At 39.1% G+C, this 14476-nt stretch overlaps 1 protein-coding gene across 2 annotated transcripts in view; it reads left to right on the top strand.

Moving 5' to 3' along the window:
- The window catches only part of MCOLN3 (mucolipin 3), a 33071-nt gene that overhangs the window by 1298 nt on the left and 17297 nt on the right, over positions 1 to 14476 (top strand). The window contains exons 2-6 of one of the 2 annotated variants that reach the window (XM_006898362.1): positions 1025 to 1192; positions 6112 to 6265; positions 8328 to 8412; positions 8488 to 8584; positions 12383 to 12482. In XM_006898362.1, the coding sequence (XP_006898424.1) occupies positions 1025 to 1192; positions 6112 to 6265; positions 8328 to 8412; positions 8488 to 8584; positions 12383 to 12482 (604 nt within the window). The remainder of the gene's footprint in view (positions 1 to 1024; positions 1193 to 6111; positions 6266 to 8327; positions 8413 to 8487; positions 8585 to 12382; positions 12483 to 14476) is intronic. The other variant, XM_006898363.1, reaches the window with a different exon arrangement.

Raw genomic sequence — 14476 nt, 5'->3', positions numbered from 1 at the left:
ACTGTTAGCTCAATTCTGTCAGCAAGTTTAGAAATTAGGTGAAAGAGCATTCCCTATTTTTGGTCCTATTGTCATATGGTTGCTGTTGTTATGTGCACTCAAGTCATCCTTTACTCATAGTAACCCTATGTACAACAGTGCTGAAGTCTGCTCTGTCCTGAGCCAGTCTCACTGACTCCGACACACCTCCATTGCCCTGGTTACTGTGTCAATCCATCTAATCTAGGGTCTTCCTCTCCTGCACTGTCCTTCCAGCCTCCCAAACATGATGTCTTTCTCCAAGGACTGGCCTGTTCTTCCCAAAGTATGTGTGTGAGGCAGAGGTTCAAAATCCTAGCCTCCAAGGAGAAACTTGATTTCACCCTCTCCAAGGTAGACCTATTTATTCTCCTGGTGATCTAGATCTAAGAATATAGTTCAATCATAGTAATTGAACTTGGTGAAGATATTTCTTATAGTGCATTAGCCACCAACTTTCAAAATCTTTCTTGATGCCTTTCTACTAAACTCTTTTGCTTGTCATCATTCAAATCTCACATAATCTTGCTTCTACTTTTTCTGCTCATATTTTTTTTTCCTTACAGTGTTTCTAGCTTAATTTTGTTAGCATCCGGGATATGCGCCCAAAATTCTGAAGTCTAATTGGCCCTCTTAGCTTCCCACTATGTTCCTTAAATGCCTCCTGTTTATACATGTATTTAGAATTTACACCATTCTCCTTTCCTTAAGGAACCCTTTCTATATATTTAGTTCACATAAACTTACTTTTCTTCCTAACAACTAACTTTTGAAGTGAAAGCCTTTTCTTAAGTCAGGTGATACTTGAAAATAATGTTGACAATATGCAGGTTTTTAAAAAATTAATAGAGAAGCCTAGTTTATCTTTAAGTCCAGAAGTTAAATTTGTATCTTATATACTATAGGTTAATTGTGTGTTGAATCTTGAAGAGATAAATGGACCATTGTTTATGGAGACCTGGTGATTCATTGACTTTTCATCCTCTTTTTTTCTCCCTTTTTCAAGCTGGTCTTCTTTGGACTAAGTAACCAGATGGTGGTAGCTTTCAAGGAAGAGAACACTATAGCGTTCAAACACCTCTTCCTGAAAGGGTATACGGACCGGATAGATGACACATACGCGGTATACACACAAAGAGATGTGTACGATCAGATCATCTTTGCAGTGAATCAGGTAAATCAGAAGTGTGCATTTTCTACTTTGGGGAAAGAATATACAGAGAAAATGCACGGTTCCTAATTGCATATTAAAAAACAAACCAGAAGAAAATACATCAAACACATACATCGTTGCTGAATCTATTACTGACTGACAGTAACCCTCTATTCGGTTTTCAAGGCTCTAAATCCTAATGCGAGGATAGTGCCCGAGCTTCGGGTGGTTTCAGACTACTACACACGCTCACTCTTTTGTATGGCAGTGCCATTTACAACAGACCAGCCACCTTAAAGTCCAGGAATGCAACTTAAACTCATTGCTGCTCAGTCAGGAGAGGGAATTACCCAGCTTTTTGCTCTGAGTAGATTCGAACCACACAGCCTTTGTGTGGGCAGTGTAAATCCCATCAGCACTGACTCAGAGCTGACCCTCCAGCAGGTTTGTGGAGGCTGTCTCAGATGAGAAGAGAGTGTCTGGCTTTCTCCCGAAGAGCTGTGGGTCTATTTGAATTGCTGAGAGGCACTGCCTTTTGGACTAGCAGCCTATCTCCCTGTGGACTGGGCACCAGAACTCCCTAGTACTTATCACGGTGCATACAACTAGCAAGGTGCAGGATAGTAACTGACATTCAAATGACTTAGGTGTTAAATAATTTTCAAATTGTTTTCTTTTTAAAATATTGCCAACAAGTTTCTATCAAACTAGAAATTGAGCTAAGTTTGTGAGACAGACAGATGGAGCTTTGAAGGCTTAATTAAAGAGTATCAGAGCCAGGGTTTGTAATAAGAATGTCAAAGGTTTAAGAATCACTGACCATGACTCTGCTTGTAAGTGGTCATTAAGTTTCATTTAGGACTTTAACATGTCATGAGGGTATTTATTACCTTTGTAGTGTGTGTATAGCAACTAAGACCTGAAAATGGATTTTAAAATTCAATAAGGCCTTTATGTCATAGGTGACAATGGTTTTACTGTAGTTTGAACTTAAATACCTACAACAGGGAAGACTGGTATTTATGCAAAAGTCAAATTCTTATTTTAATTCTTTATTTAATTCTTATTCTAAGTTTTAATCAGTAACTTTTTGTTATAAACAGTGCTTTATCAAGATTCCAAACCTCCATCTTAAAGCATATTCACGTTCTCTAACGTTACTTTAGACCAAATTTTTGGGTGTTTTCTGTTTTAATTTTGTGATGGAGAAGTAGGGGTAAGTAGAGGTCCATTAAAGTTTTAGTGTCTTTACTTTTATTGTTTTGTGCCATCGAGTCGGAACCAACTCATAGCAGACTCTCCAGTGGATTTTCAGTTATGCACATCCTTCTGCAGAGCAGCTGGGAGATTTGAACTGTGTGCCTTTGGGATTGCAGTGCAGCTTTTTACCACTATGTCACTTAAGACCAGTCTTCTAAATCATGTAATGTTTGTGCTATTGTGACTGATACATTTCATTCAGTAAAATGTTTCTAAGCTATTTCTTTTGTAGTGTGTATCATGACCTCATTTTTCTTTATGGCCAAAATAGTCCATGCATGTACTTAGCACACTTTGTTTATGCATCTCTCTGTTGATAGACTTTTAGACTGTTTCCACCTGTTGGCTGTTGTGTATGGTGTTGAGCATTGATGCAACATTTTTGTTTGCACTTTTGCTTTAAGGTATTTTAAGAATATACGAACATCACTTTTTCTTTATCATATGTGGTTATGTATCTCTGAAAAATCAATGGTCTAGTTATTTGACCTTTCTCTTGACTTCTATTTTTTTCTAACAATTTTGAGGTCATCTTTACTTATTTCTTTACCTTAAATTTGGACAGTCTTCAAAGATTGGCCCTTCTCCTGAGGAAATTGCATCCTCACAGCCTCAAACTAATAGAGGAATGTTTGTAGAGGCTGGTGGAGAGTATTGAATATCCCGTGAGCTGCCAAAAGAACAAAACATATCTGTCCTGGAGGAAATGCAACCAGGGTGCTCCCTTGAGGCAAAGATGGTGAAACTTTGTCCCACATACTTTGGGCAGGTTGTCATGAGTGTCAGTCTTGGCAAAAGACATCATGCCGGGGAAAGCAGAGGGTCAGGAAAAGAGAGAAAGACCTTCAGTGAGGGGGATTGGTGGGCTTGAGTCTGATGGAGATTATGCGGGTGGTGCAGGATAGGGCTGAGTTCATATCTGTTGTTCATAAGGTGATGGTGAGTTATAATTGACTTGATGGAACTAAACAATAATAACAACACAGTCTCATTTGTCACGTGTGTGCAATGATTCCCAAACAGTGTTCCCCCTGCTGCCTACACACACCCCTCAAACTATTCTCCAGGTTCATGTGGTCTTCCACCTGTGCCTCAGACCTGTTCCTCTCTCTGCTCATACAGTTGGGTTGAGATACCTCAAAGTCATCTTTGAATTATTTGCTCTGGCAGCGCAGACACAGTCTATACATGCCAGCTTCTCATTGGCTTCCCTTCTTCCCTACCCACCTCTCCAGCCTCTTCTTGGTTGTTTTCTAAGTAAGCCACCTGCCTGAAGTCACAGCTCTGATTGCACAACGCTCCCCATGGCTCATACACATGGACACACAGTGTCCAGCATCTCAACACGTGATGCACTTACTTGGTGAAGGCAGAGACACATAATGGGCTTTCAAATGTTTGTTGATGGAGAATATTGTATGTAACATAGATGGCCAAAAGGGCAAAGAAATGTCCTGGAAGAAGTGAGCTAGAATGTTCCTTACAACAGAGATGTTGAAACTTCATCTCACATTCTTTGGCCATGTTGTTAGGAGATTCCAGCTCCTGGAAAAGGACATCATGCGGGGAAAAATTTGGGGTGAAAGGCAGAAGAAGACCCCCAACAAGAAGATGGACAGACCCAGTGACTATAACATGGGCTTGAGCATATTGGGGATCAGGAGGATGGTGCAGGACGGGGAAGGGTCATATCTATAGTCATGGGGTCACTATGAGTTGCAGTCAACTCGATCGTCCCTACCACTCGAGAAACATTGCCATGAGAGCAAATCATATTCTTGCAAAGACAGAAGTAATGTAAGAGGGTTTTATTGTTTGGTTTTGTTTTATTTAGATGATTCACTAGAGAAATGTTGCTATGAACGTCGCTAACCTGTATTCTTGCAAAGATTAAAATAATTTTGAAGGATTTTTTGAAAGAAAATTTTTATTTGATACCGCTTTACTTATAGCATTCATTTTCATTGTTTTTCACACCAGATCTTTCCCATTTCCTTTAGCCACCTCCCTCCAGCCATCAAGGTGTGTGCGACCCTATGATTTACCCCCTTGGCCATCCTCATCCCTCTGCTCCCACCCTTACTTGCCTCTTGGATCCTCATACATGTTTTACTAGTTATCTTTCTATTTCTACAATAATGGTCTTATACAGTATTTGTCCTTATGGGATTGAATTAAGTCACTGAAAGGATTTTGCTGGTTAGTGTGGAACAATTACATCCCACTTCATGTATTATACAGTAATTAAACTAAAGTGGAACTCTGGATAAAAGGCCGTACCAGGATTAGCTAAAAAGTAAGAATAATTTGTGCCCTTGCTGAAAGTAAAATTGAGTGATAGACAAGTTATTCATAAGTAATGAAGGACCTGAGAGATTATGTGGTTTAAGCCTTTAATTGTGAAGATATAGAACCTGAAGGTCAGAGTTTGTGGCTTACTCAGAGCCACAGAAATAAGACTTGATCTCAGAACTCTAATTTTCTTGTTCTGAGTTTTGCAGAGAGGGAACTTAGTATGATGGTAAGTCCAGGTGAGGCTTAATTAGGTTCCAGTCACAGATATGTCTTAGAGAAAGTGCAACCAGGGTGTTTCTTGGAGGGAAAGAAGGTGAAGCTTCCCCATACATATTTTGAGCATCAGGACGCATGCTTAGAAAGGTGAAGGAGAGTCAGCGAAAGAGAGGACACTTTCAATGAGATAGATTCAAATGGTGAATGTAATTATGGGCTCAAGTATATTAGACATGATGAGGATGGCATGGGATAGGGCAGGGCTCAGATCTGTGGTTCATAGAGTCAGTAAGTCATGGTTGTCTTGACAGCACCTAACAACAACTACTGAAAAATTGTTTTATCTTGGTACATGCTTCAGAACATGAGTTCCTGGGGGACATTGATAAGTCTCGACTACTAGCTAAAACTGTGACACTGACGTGCCAAACGTGGTAATGGTTACCCACGGTGGACAGTGTTTGTTGGAGCTTACCGACTAAAACAAGCCTGGAAGCAGGAGCGACATCCACTTCCGAAATGGTTTGCCTCCGGAAACTCTATGTACAAACAGTGCTCAGGCCTTTCATTCATAGGGTGGCTATGAGTCTTCTATGACTCGATGGCACCTAACAACAACAACAACAGCCAGCTAAAAGGTTGATGGACTGGAAGGTCTAGAGGCACGTTGTAAGACAGGACTGGTGATGTATTTCTGAAATGTCGCATCATTAGAAACCCAGTGGAACAGTTCTCTTTAGCCCAGATGGGGTCACGATGAGTTGAAATTGACACAATGGCAATTAACAATATGTTTTCACATATTGTAAAAATTTGCAAAAGCTGAAGTCTATGGACGGTAGAAAAATGCCAGAGAAAGAAAATTCAAATGCTTTCCACAAAGAAGGGGCAATACAGAGATTGTAACTTGTCAAAGGGCGAAACCTTGAAAGACCTGGGAAAAGAAAGGCTCTTTGTTTTTACGGTACTTGAACTGACACATGGTAAAGTATATCACCTGCTTGCACCTGAATGTGCTGTCATGGTGGCAGTCACTCTGTGCATACAGGCTTGGGTGTCTTCATGCACAGAGAGGTGAGAACTTACACACTTCAGAGGTGGGGAGGGAAGGGAAGGGAAAATCTGCCCCGGCTGGTGCTCCCATTTTCTGTTTCTCTTTTTGCTTGAAGTACTTGCAGCTACGCAACATCTCGGTTGGAAATCATGCTTATGAGAATAAGGGTTCCAAGCAATCTGTTATGGCAATCTGTCAGCACTTCTACAAGCAAGGGAACATCTATCCTGGAAATGATACATTTGACATAGACCCAGAAGTTGAAACTGGTAATGCTCTTCTAATAAGCTAGAACTTGATTTTTTTTTTAGCTTTCCTAATTATACTTAAAATGACTAATTTCATCTCTAAAAATATTTGATTTGTTATTAAGTATGCTGTTGTTGTTTTGTACCATTAAGGTGGAACTGACCCATAGCTGACCCTTCAGCAGGTTGTCAGAGGCAGTAAATCACACAGGAGGAGATTGCACCTCTGCTGTGGAGCAGTTGGCAGATTTGAACCTTATGCCTTTCTGTTGGCAGTGTAAGCCACCAGGGCTCCCGTAGAAGGTTACGTTCTTGTTGTTAGGTGTCACTGAGTCAATGACTCATAGTGACTCTATGAACAACGGATCTGAACGCTGTCCTGTCCTGTGCCTTCCTCACCCTCTCCGACACATTTGAGCCCATTGTTACGTCATTGTGTCAGTCTATCTTGTTGAGGGTCTTTTTCTCTTTCACTGACCCTCCACCTATCCAAGCTTGATGTCCTTTTCCAAGGACTGGCCCCTCATAACAACATGCCTAAAATATGTGAGATGAAGTTTTGTTAGGTTATAATTGAAAGGTGGACGATGAATAAGGATACTGATGCCTTTAAATTGTGATGTTGGAGAAGCAAGCTGAAGATCCCTGGACTGCCAAAACCCAAACAGATATGTATTGGGAAAAGCACAGCCAGAATGCTCCTTGGAAGCAAGGATGGTGAAGCTTCGTCTCACATACTTGGGGCATGTTGCTAGAAAAGGCTGCTTCTTGGAGAAGAACATCATGCTTGGAAAGGTGGGAGCATGGCGAAGGAACAGAAGACCCTCAACCATGTGGATTGACACAGTGACTGCAGCAATGGGATCGAGTATATCAGACATTCGGACAGGATAGGATGATTCTGATCTTTTGTTCATAGGATCGTCACCAGCAAATAACAGCAACAACATATTAAAGTTATATACCAGACACTGTGCTAAGTTTGTTAATATATGAATCCTCACAAAAACGCAACCAGGGAAGCATTCTTAGGCTTTGTTTTTCATGGAAAATGAAAGTGTGGCTTTGCATGTTACCTGATCTCTTTTAGTAAGCGGTAGCCCTGGAATTTGGTCCTGGCTATCTGGTTCCACAGCCTCCTCCTAGCCGCCGCATTCCACTGCCTCCCATACTGGGCAAGCCAATTAAATAGACGTTTGCTTGCAATTTCTTAATGGATATAAAACTCTTTTCCCCAAATAGTATTTAGCTCGTCAGGATTCTTACAGGTAAGTGAGGGAAGGAAATAAAGCCATAACTTAGGACAGCTTATTTTAAAGTGATTTCCCTTCAGCCATTTTTAGCAAAGTTCTAGTATTTAATTTTTACCATTAAACATTAGTTTTCGACATTAAGTTGAAAAAGAAAAACTGAGACACTTCTAAAGATAGGCATTGTTAAATATGTACCTTTTTTTGAAAGGGAAATTAAAGAATTAAAGTGAAAATCATTTATGGTACTGGCTTCCTTTCTTTTAAATGCTTTATAAAGGAGTCCTAGTGTCACAATGGATTAAGCGTTGGACTGTCAGCCAACAAACACAAAAGAAAGGAGGCTAATGATTGTTGTTGTTGTTATGTGCTTTTAAGTTGAACTTATTCATAGTGGATCCTTTAGTAGGTTTTCAGAGGCTGTAAATTGCATGGGGGGAGACTGCCCATCTTTCTCCCACAGAACAGCTGGTGAATTCGAACCATCTGCCTTTGAGCTGACAGCACAACTCCTTCCCCACTAGGCTACCAGAGCTCCTGTAAAGGATTACTTAGGCCTTATAAAACAGTAAGGGAAGACATATTCTATGGAACTCTAATGAAATAATATTCAGATCTTTTTCAACTCCAGTCTGGTTTAGAAATGTTACTCTCACGTCTTAAAAAAACCAGTCTCTGTAACTAAATGGTACTGATGTCTGACTTTCTAAACCATACTTCAGAAAAATACAGAACTTTAATAGTGTGACTTAAAGGGTGCTATCTTTTCCAGTGCTGTTTTATTTAGGTACTAAAGCATGTTTGTATGCCTCCACCCGCTCTTTCTACGGCAGAGTGTTTCTTCATAGAGCCAGATGAGTCTCTTCACAACAGAACACCAGAAGTCAATAAACTCAACTTAACCCTGGACTTCCACAGGTGAGGCTCACAGAGGTGAGTGTAACTTTGTGCGTGTCTTCTTCCCACGGTACTCAAGTCTCCTCTGTTTTCTAGACTCCTCACAGTGGAGCTTCAATTTAAACTGAAAGCCATTAATCTGCAGACAGTCCGTCATCATGAGCTTCCCGACTGTTACGACTTTACTCTGACTGTAAGTGTTGGGCTAAGCTGAATTTGTTCCCAGTCTTCGTAAAAACTGCTTTAGTTAATTAATTCTTAGGGAGCTCAGATGGTCTAGTTCATCAGGAGTTGCAGTCCTAACCCAAAGGTGGTGACTATCTGGCAGTTCGAATCCACTAGCTGCTATATGAGAGAAAGGGGAATAATCTTTTTCATGTGATTTACAGCTTCCAGGAACCCACTGGAGCAGTTCCAACCTGATGACACGACTTTGTGAGAATTCATATTTTTATTAACACATGATAAAGATTCTTCCACTGAATGTACTTAGGGAAAACATTGATAGAGCTAGTTTTATTTTATTTTAACAGCTTTTTGTTTTGTTCACTTATTATCTATCTTTTGCCTTCAGTGTAAGTTCTAAGAGGGCTGGGATCTTGTCTTGTTCTTTGCTGTGTCTACCTTACCAAGAACAATGCCTGGCACAGAGTCCATGCACACATACAGGAAAAAAAGTGGTTATTTATTGAATTTTTTACAGTCTATCTCTGCCTGTTGAGGACTGTTGCCAATATGCTTGTAACTAAGCCTTGGGCTTTGTTCATAGTGCCTTCCTGATTTCTCTCCTTCAATCTCAGCTGACCTTTTCAGATGATTCAGAGCCAATCATTTTATATTATAGTTGAAAATAGAGCTATTAATGCTCTCTAGAGAGCACAAGACGGCTCTGACGTGAGCTCAGCATCTCAGAGGATCGTAGTAACCCAATGCTGTTGGGTAAGAAGAGTATTTTATATATTCCTTCAATATTATCCAGATTTCTATTACTTTTCCCCTAGTATTTTGATTAAGAAATGGTGTCTGTGAAACTTAATCAGCTGTGCAAAATGAAGTTGTAGGAACTAAGGTTTAAAAATTTCAGAATAAGTATAATTATATTAAGTATAATAACTATGCACATATTTATTAGTAAAAAGCACTGACACTATTTAAGTATTTTAAATTTGGTTAAAATTTTTGACCCTAATATTGGTTATGAATTATCAGCATACCACATTTTAAAAAAACCTGAACTATCATCTATAATTACACATTATTACTTATTCTCTCTCAGTTTTCAAAAATGTTATTTTGAAACATTTTTATAATCTTCCAAATCTTATTGCCACTGCTATCTCCTCAGGAATCCTATTATGATTCTTCATTTAGAAATGCATTCCATATTCGTCAGAATTCCCAGTTCTTTTTTCTTTTCTACTTCTTTTATGGTGGATTTGCCACTTTCTCTCTCTCTTTTTTTTTACTTTTCTAGCTATTTATAATCCCAGTAGATTGGAAGCTCCTTAAAGGCACAATCTAGTTTATTCATCTTTATATCTCTCAAAGAGCATAGTAGGTGCCTAAAATATTTGTTGAATTAATAAATGAATTGCTGGTGAAATTGTGACCTTTTCAAGATGACTCAAAACAACCATATGCAATTGGTTTTGTTTCCAAAATTACTGTAGACTAATCTCTGCAGTGTGTATATAGCAATGGACCTCAGAGAATTGTCGAGTTTGTACCTTATAAGGTGGTTTAATAATAAAAGCCATTAGCACAACTTTAATGTAGAATGTTTTGGTTTTGTACTGTAGCATCAGAACCAACCCATAGCTGACCCTCCAGCAGGTTTTCAGAAGCAGTTAAATATCATGGGAGGAGAATGTCCATCCTTCTCCTGAAGAACAACTGGTGGCTTCAAACCGTATGCTTTCAGGATTGCAGTGCAACTTCTTGCCACTAGGCCACCAGAGCTCCCTTTGGTTTTGAGATCAGACAAATCTAAACCCAAGTCAGCTGACTAGTTAGTATTTATACAAACTTAGACAAATTAATAAATTGGCTTACACTTCAGTTTTTCTTCTATCTCATTAAATTTTCTCATATGGATGTTTTAGTTGCAGTTCTAAAGTCCAACCATTTCTCACATACTGGTATAGCTGAGTTATCAAAAAGTGAGATTATTATGTGAAATTGACATTATGTGGAAATGAAGGGTGACTACAATCAGATAAGAAATGGAACATGACCACATCATTTTGTAACATCTAGATTACATCATTCCATAACTACCAACCCTCAGAGAATCATTGCCAAGCTAAACTGACATAACCTCAACCAACCAACCAGAATTACTCTTACTTCACACCCTTGAGTTTGTTACAATCAATGCACGAAATGTCATCAATGCAGAAAATAACTAGATAGTAGACCTTTTTACTATTGCCATAAATGTGAAATATCAGATAACAAAATAATCAATGAATGAAGAGTAGATGTACTTAAATCCACAAAGTAATTATTACATTTAATTTGATCTTTCTACTACTTAGATGGTTGTTTGTTGATGTTTTTGTTATGTGTCATCAAGACCTGTGACTCATAGTGACCATATATATAACAGCTCTGAACCCTGGTCTATCCTGTGTCAATTTGATTGTCTCTGGCACACCTGCCCCGATTACTCCAGCCACTGAGTCAATCCATCTCATCAGGAGTCTTCCTCTCTTGTGCTTTCCCTCCACCTTCTCAAGCATGATGTTCCTCTCCAAGGACTGGTCCCCTTCCTTGCAACGGCCCAAAGTATGTCAGAGAAAGCTTCAGAATCCTTACCTCCAAGGAGCAGCCCTCTCTAGGATGAACCTGTTTGCTGTCATAGCAGTTCATGGTATATTTAATACTCTTTTCCAGCACCACGGCTCAAAGGCATCAATTCTCCTTCTGTCATCCTTAGATGGAAATAATGGTTAATTCTCATCTGATTGTTAATTCACACTAGTTGGTAGTGTTGGTTAATTCCCATTTGGGCTCAAAGATCTTAAGCAAGAATAGAAAATTCATGACCAAAAAACAGTTTTTTTCTTTTTTTTTTCTCAAACTGCTTATGCTCCATGGAGACAGGATTTTTACTGGTTTGTCACTCTCATATCCCCAACATCCAGAACAGTACCTATCACATATTGAGTGTTCAAACATTTTATGAACAAATGAGTTATACTAGCAGTGACATGAAGACTCGGAATTTTAGAGGCTATAAGGACTGTGGAATTTCAGATACTTTTAATTTGTGCTTTAAGTAGCTTATCATAAGAGTTTGTATAGTAACAAATTGGTACTTAACTATATTAGACATTTGAAAATGTCCATTACCCTCATTTGGATATGTAAATTTTAGATCTCTTTGCCTGGACCTCTGGTGGTGGAGTCCATAGGGAGTTAAACTAAAGGGCGTACCTCTCTGGCAGTTCAAATGCACCAGGGGCTCTGTAGGAGAAAGACAGGTAGTCTCCTGAGCAATTTACTATCTTGGAAACCTGCTGGAGACAGCTATGAGTCTAATTCATAGTAGTTTTACTGGACTTAGGACCTTTTGACAGAATTTACTTATTTGGTAATCCAGGACTATATATTTTGGAATAATTACTGTGTAACTGAATGTGCATTTGATATTCAGAAGTTTCTTAAAGCATACATTAATGTTAAAGACATAAGTATCCCGTTGTATAATAATCAGGTTTCCCTGCATGCTGAGTATGCTTTGGTCCAGAATGTAAGAGGGCAGGCAGGAAGGAAATGGACCGAATTTCTTGCCTTGCCTTCACTGGCCCTTTTAGAATGGTCTGCCGTGGTAGCCGGGCACTACCTAGTTCTTCTGGCCTCAAAGGATTCAGAATTGAAGTTTTTGCAGTTGGTTAATCCTTTGGACTAGTTGTGTGCATAGCAGAATCTTGGCTTAAAAATAAACACAATAGGTTTTGAAAAACAATGTGTATTTTATTCTTTACAGATAACATTTGACAACAAGGCTCATAGTGGAAGAATTAAAATAAGTTTAGATAATGACATTGCCATCAGAGAGTGTAAAGATTGGCACGTATCTGGATCAAGTAAGTGATAAATTTTACTTGCTTTCAGAATAGCTATGATATATTATAAAGTGGTTACTAAATTACTACTCATCAAGCGGCCTACTGGGTAAGGAGTTGCATTGGAAATTCAATAGCAGGCAGTTAAAATGCATCAACTGCTGCATGGGCTAAAGGAAAAGAATCTCTTCCCTTATGACTTAAAGCCTCTGAAAACTGATTGGATTGGAGGATCAGCTTTGAGTTTTTTCTGACACAACAGCAATACAAGTTTTGGAGGTCTTTATAAAAGACATGAGCTGCATCAAAGAACCATCCTCAAGTGCCTAATTCTTTTCAGTAATATAAAGGTTGTTTGTAATTGAGATCACTTTTTCTACCTGCGTGCCTTCACTTGCTTTCTCTTCACTAACAAAATGCTGACATTCCTTCTCTGTATAGTTACCTACTGCTGATATAATACATCCCAAATGGGTAGCTTTACAAAACAGACATTCATTTTCTCATAGTTTCAAAGGCTGAAAGTCCAACTGAGGGTCTTGGCCTTTTGATATGTTCTGTGAGTCTCTATCCTAGTATCTCATGTCTGCCAGTGATCCCTGTCATTCACCTGCCTGTACATAGTCCATCCTCAGTCCTCCTCTGAGTATATTTATGTGTCCATTCTGGTCTTAGCTATAATTTAGAAATTGTTGGGCTTAGTTTTCTCCTTACGCTGGCATTATCCCAATTGATTATACTATATGAGATTGCATTCTAGAAGGAGAAGTCACTACATTATGGAAGATCATAGACTTTACACAAGATCAGACAATTTTAATCACTTGTTAATACTTTGTGACGGTGAGAACTAGTCTCTACCAAGTTGATGGTCCTGGCAATGGTGCATAACCAGGAAGTGTTTCTTTCCACTGTGTATGGAGTTTCTTTAGTCTAGAACACATGAATGATAGATAGATAGATAGATAAATAGATAGTTATTAAGTGTTAAGTCAACTGTGCTTCATAGCCTCCTATGAACAACAGATCTGAACCTTTCCCTATTCTCTATATCCTCATCATCTCCAATACATTTGAGGCAGCCTCTGAAGCAGTCCTTAGTGTTGAAGGTCTTCCTTTCTTTCTCTGACCCTCTAACTTTCTCAACATGATATTTTTTCCCAAGGACTAGTCCCTCCTGACAATGCCCAAAGTATATGAGATGAATCGTCACCTTCCTTGTATCTCAGGAGCGCCCTAGTTGCAACCCTCCAAAACAGGCTTGTTTGATTTTTTGGCAGTTGATGGGATAATTAGTACTTTTCTCCAACACCACTATTCAAAGACATTGATTATTCTTCTGATTTCTGTATTCATTGCACACTTCTTCAGATATGTAGGAAGACCTTAGTCTTTAAACTAACATCCTTGCTCTTTAGCACTTTGGGAGAAGTCCTTGATAGCAGTTTTCCCAAGGCAACATGTCTTTTGGCATGTTGATTACTGCTACCGTGAGTGTTGACTATGGATCCAAGTAAATTTGAGTAATTGACAACTTTAGTCTTTTGCATCTATTATAACGCTGCAAAATGGCCCAGTGGTGAAGATTTCTGTTTTCTTTATTTTGAGATATAAGTCATATTGCAAGCTCTTCTGCAGCAAGTATTTCAAGTCTTCTCACTCTCAGCAAGCAAGGTTATGTCATCTGCATAATGAAGGTTATTGAGTATTTTCCCTCCAATCCTGATGCCACACACCTTTATCATAGAGTTCAGCTTTTCGGATATTTGCTCAGTACATCTATTGAACAGGTATGGAGGTAGAATACATCCCTGACACACTCCCTTCCCAATTCCAAAGCATGTAGTTCTTCCCTGCTCAATTTGCACAACAGCCTCCTGATCTAAATATTAAGTTCCTTATGAGCACAATCAAGTGCTCTGGGATTCCCATTCTTCTCAATGTCAGCTACAACTTGCCATGATTCACCCAGTCAAACGCCTTTGTATAGTCAATAAAGCACAAATAGACATTCT

This window comes from Elephantulus edwardii, unplaced genomic scaffold (assembly GCF_000299155.1).
Source record: "Elephantulus edwardii isolate Elephantulus edwardi_28Jun2011 unplaced genomic scaffold, EleEdw1.0 scaffold00227, whole genome shotgun sequence".
In the NCBI taxonomy this organism is placed as follows: Eukaryota; Metazoa; Chordata; class Mammalia; order Macroscelidea; family Macroscelididae; genus Elephantulus; species Elephantulus edwardii.
This window is presented reverse-complemented; position numbering and strand designations above follow the sequence as displayed.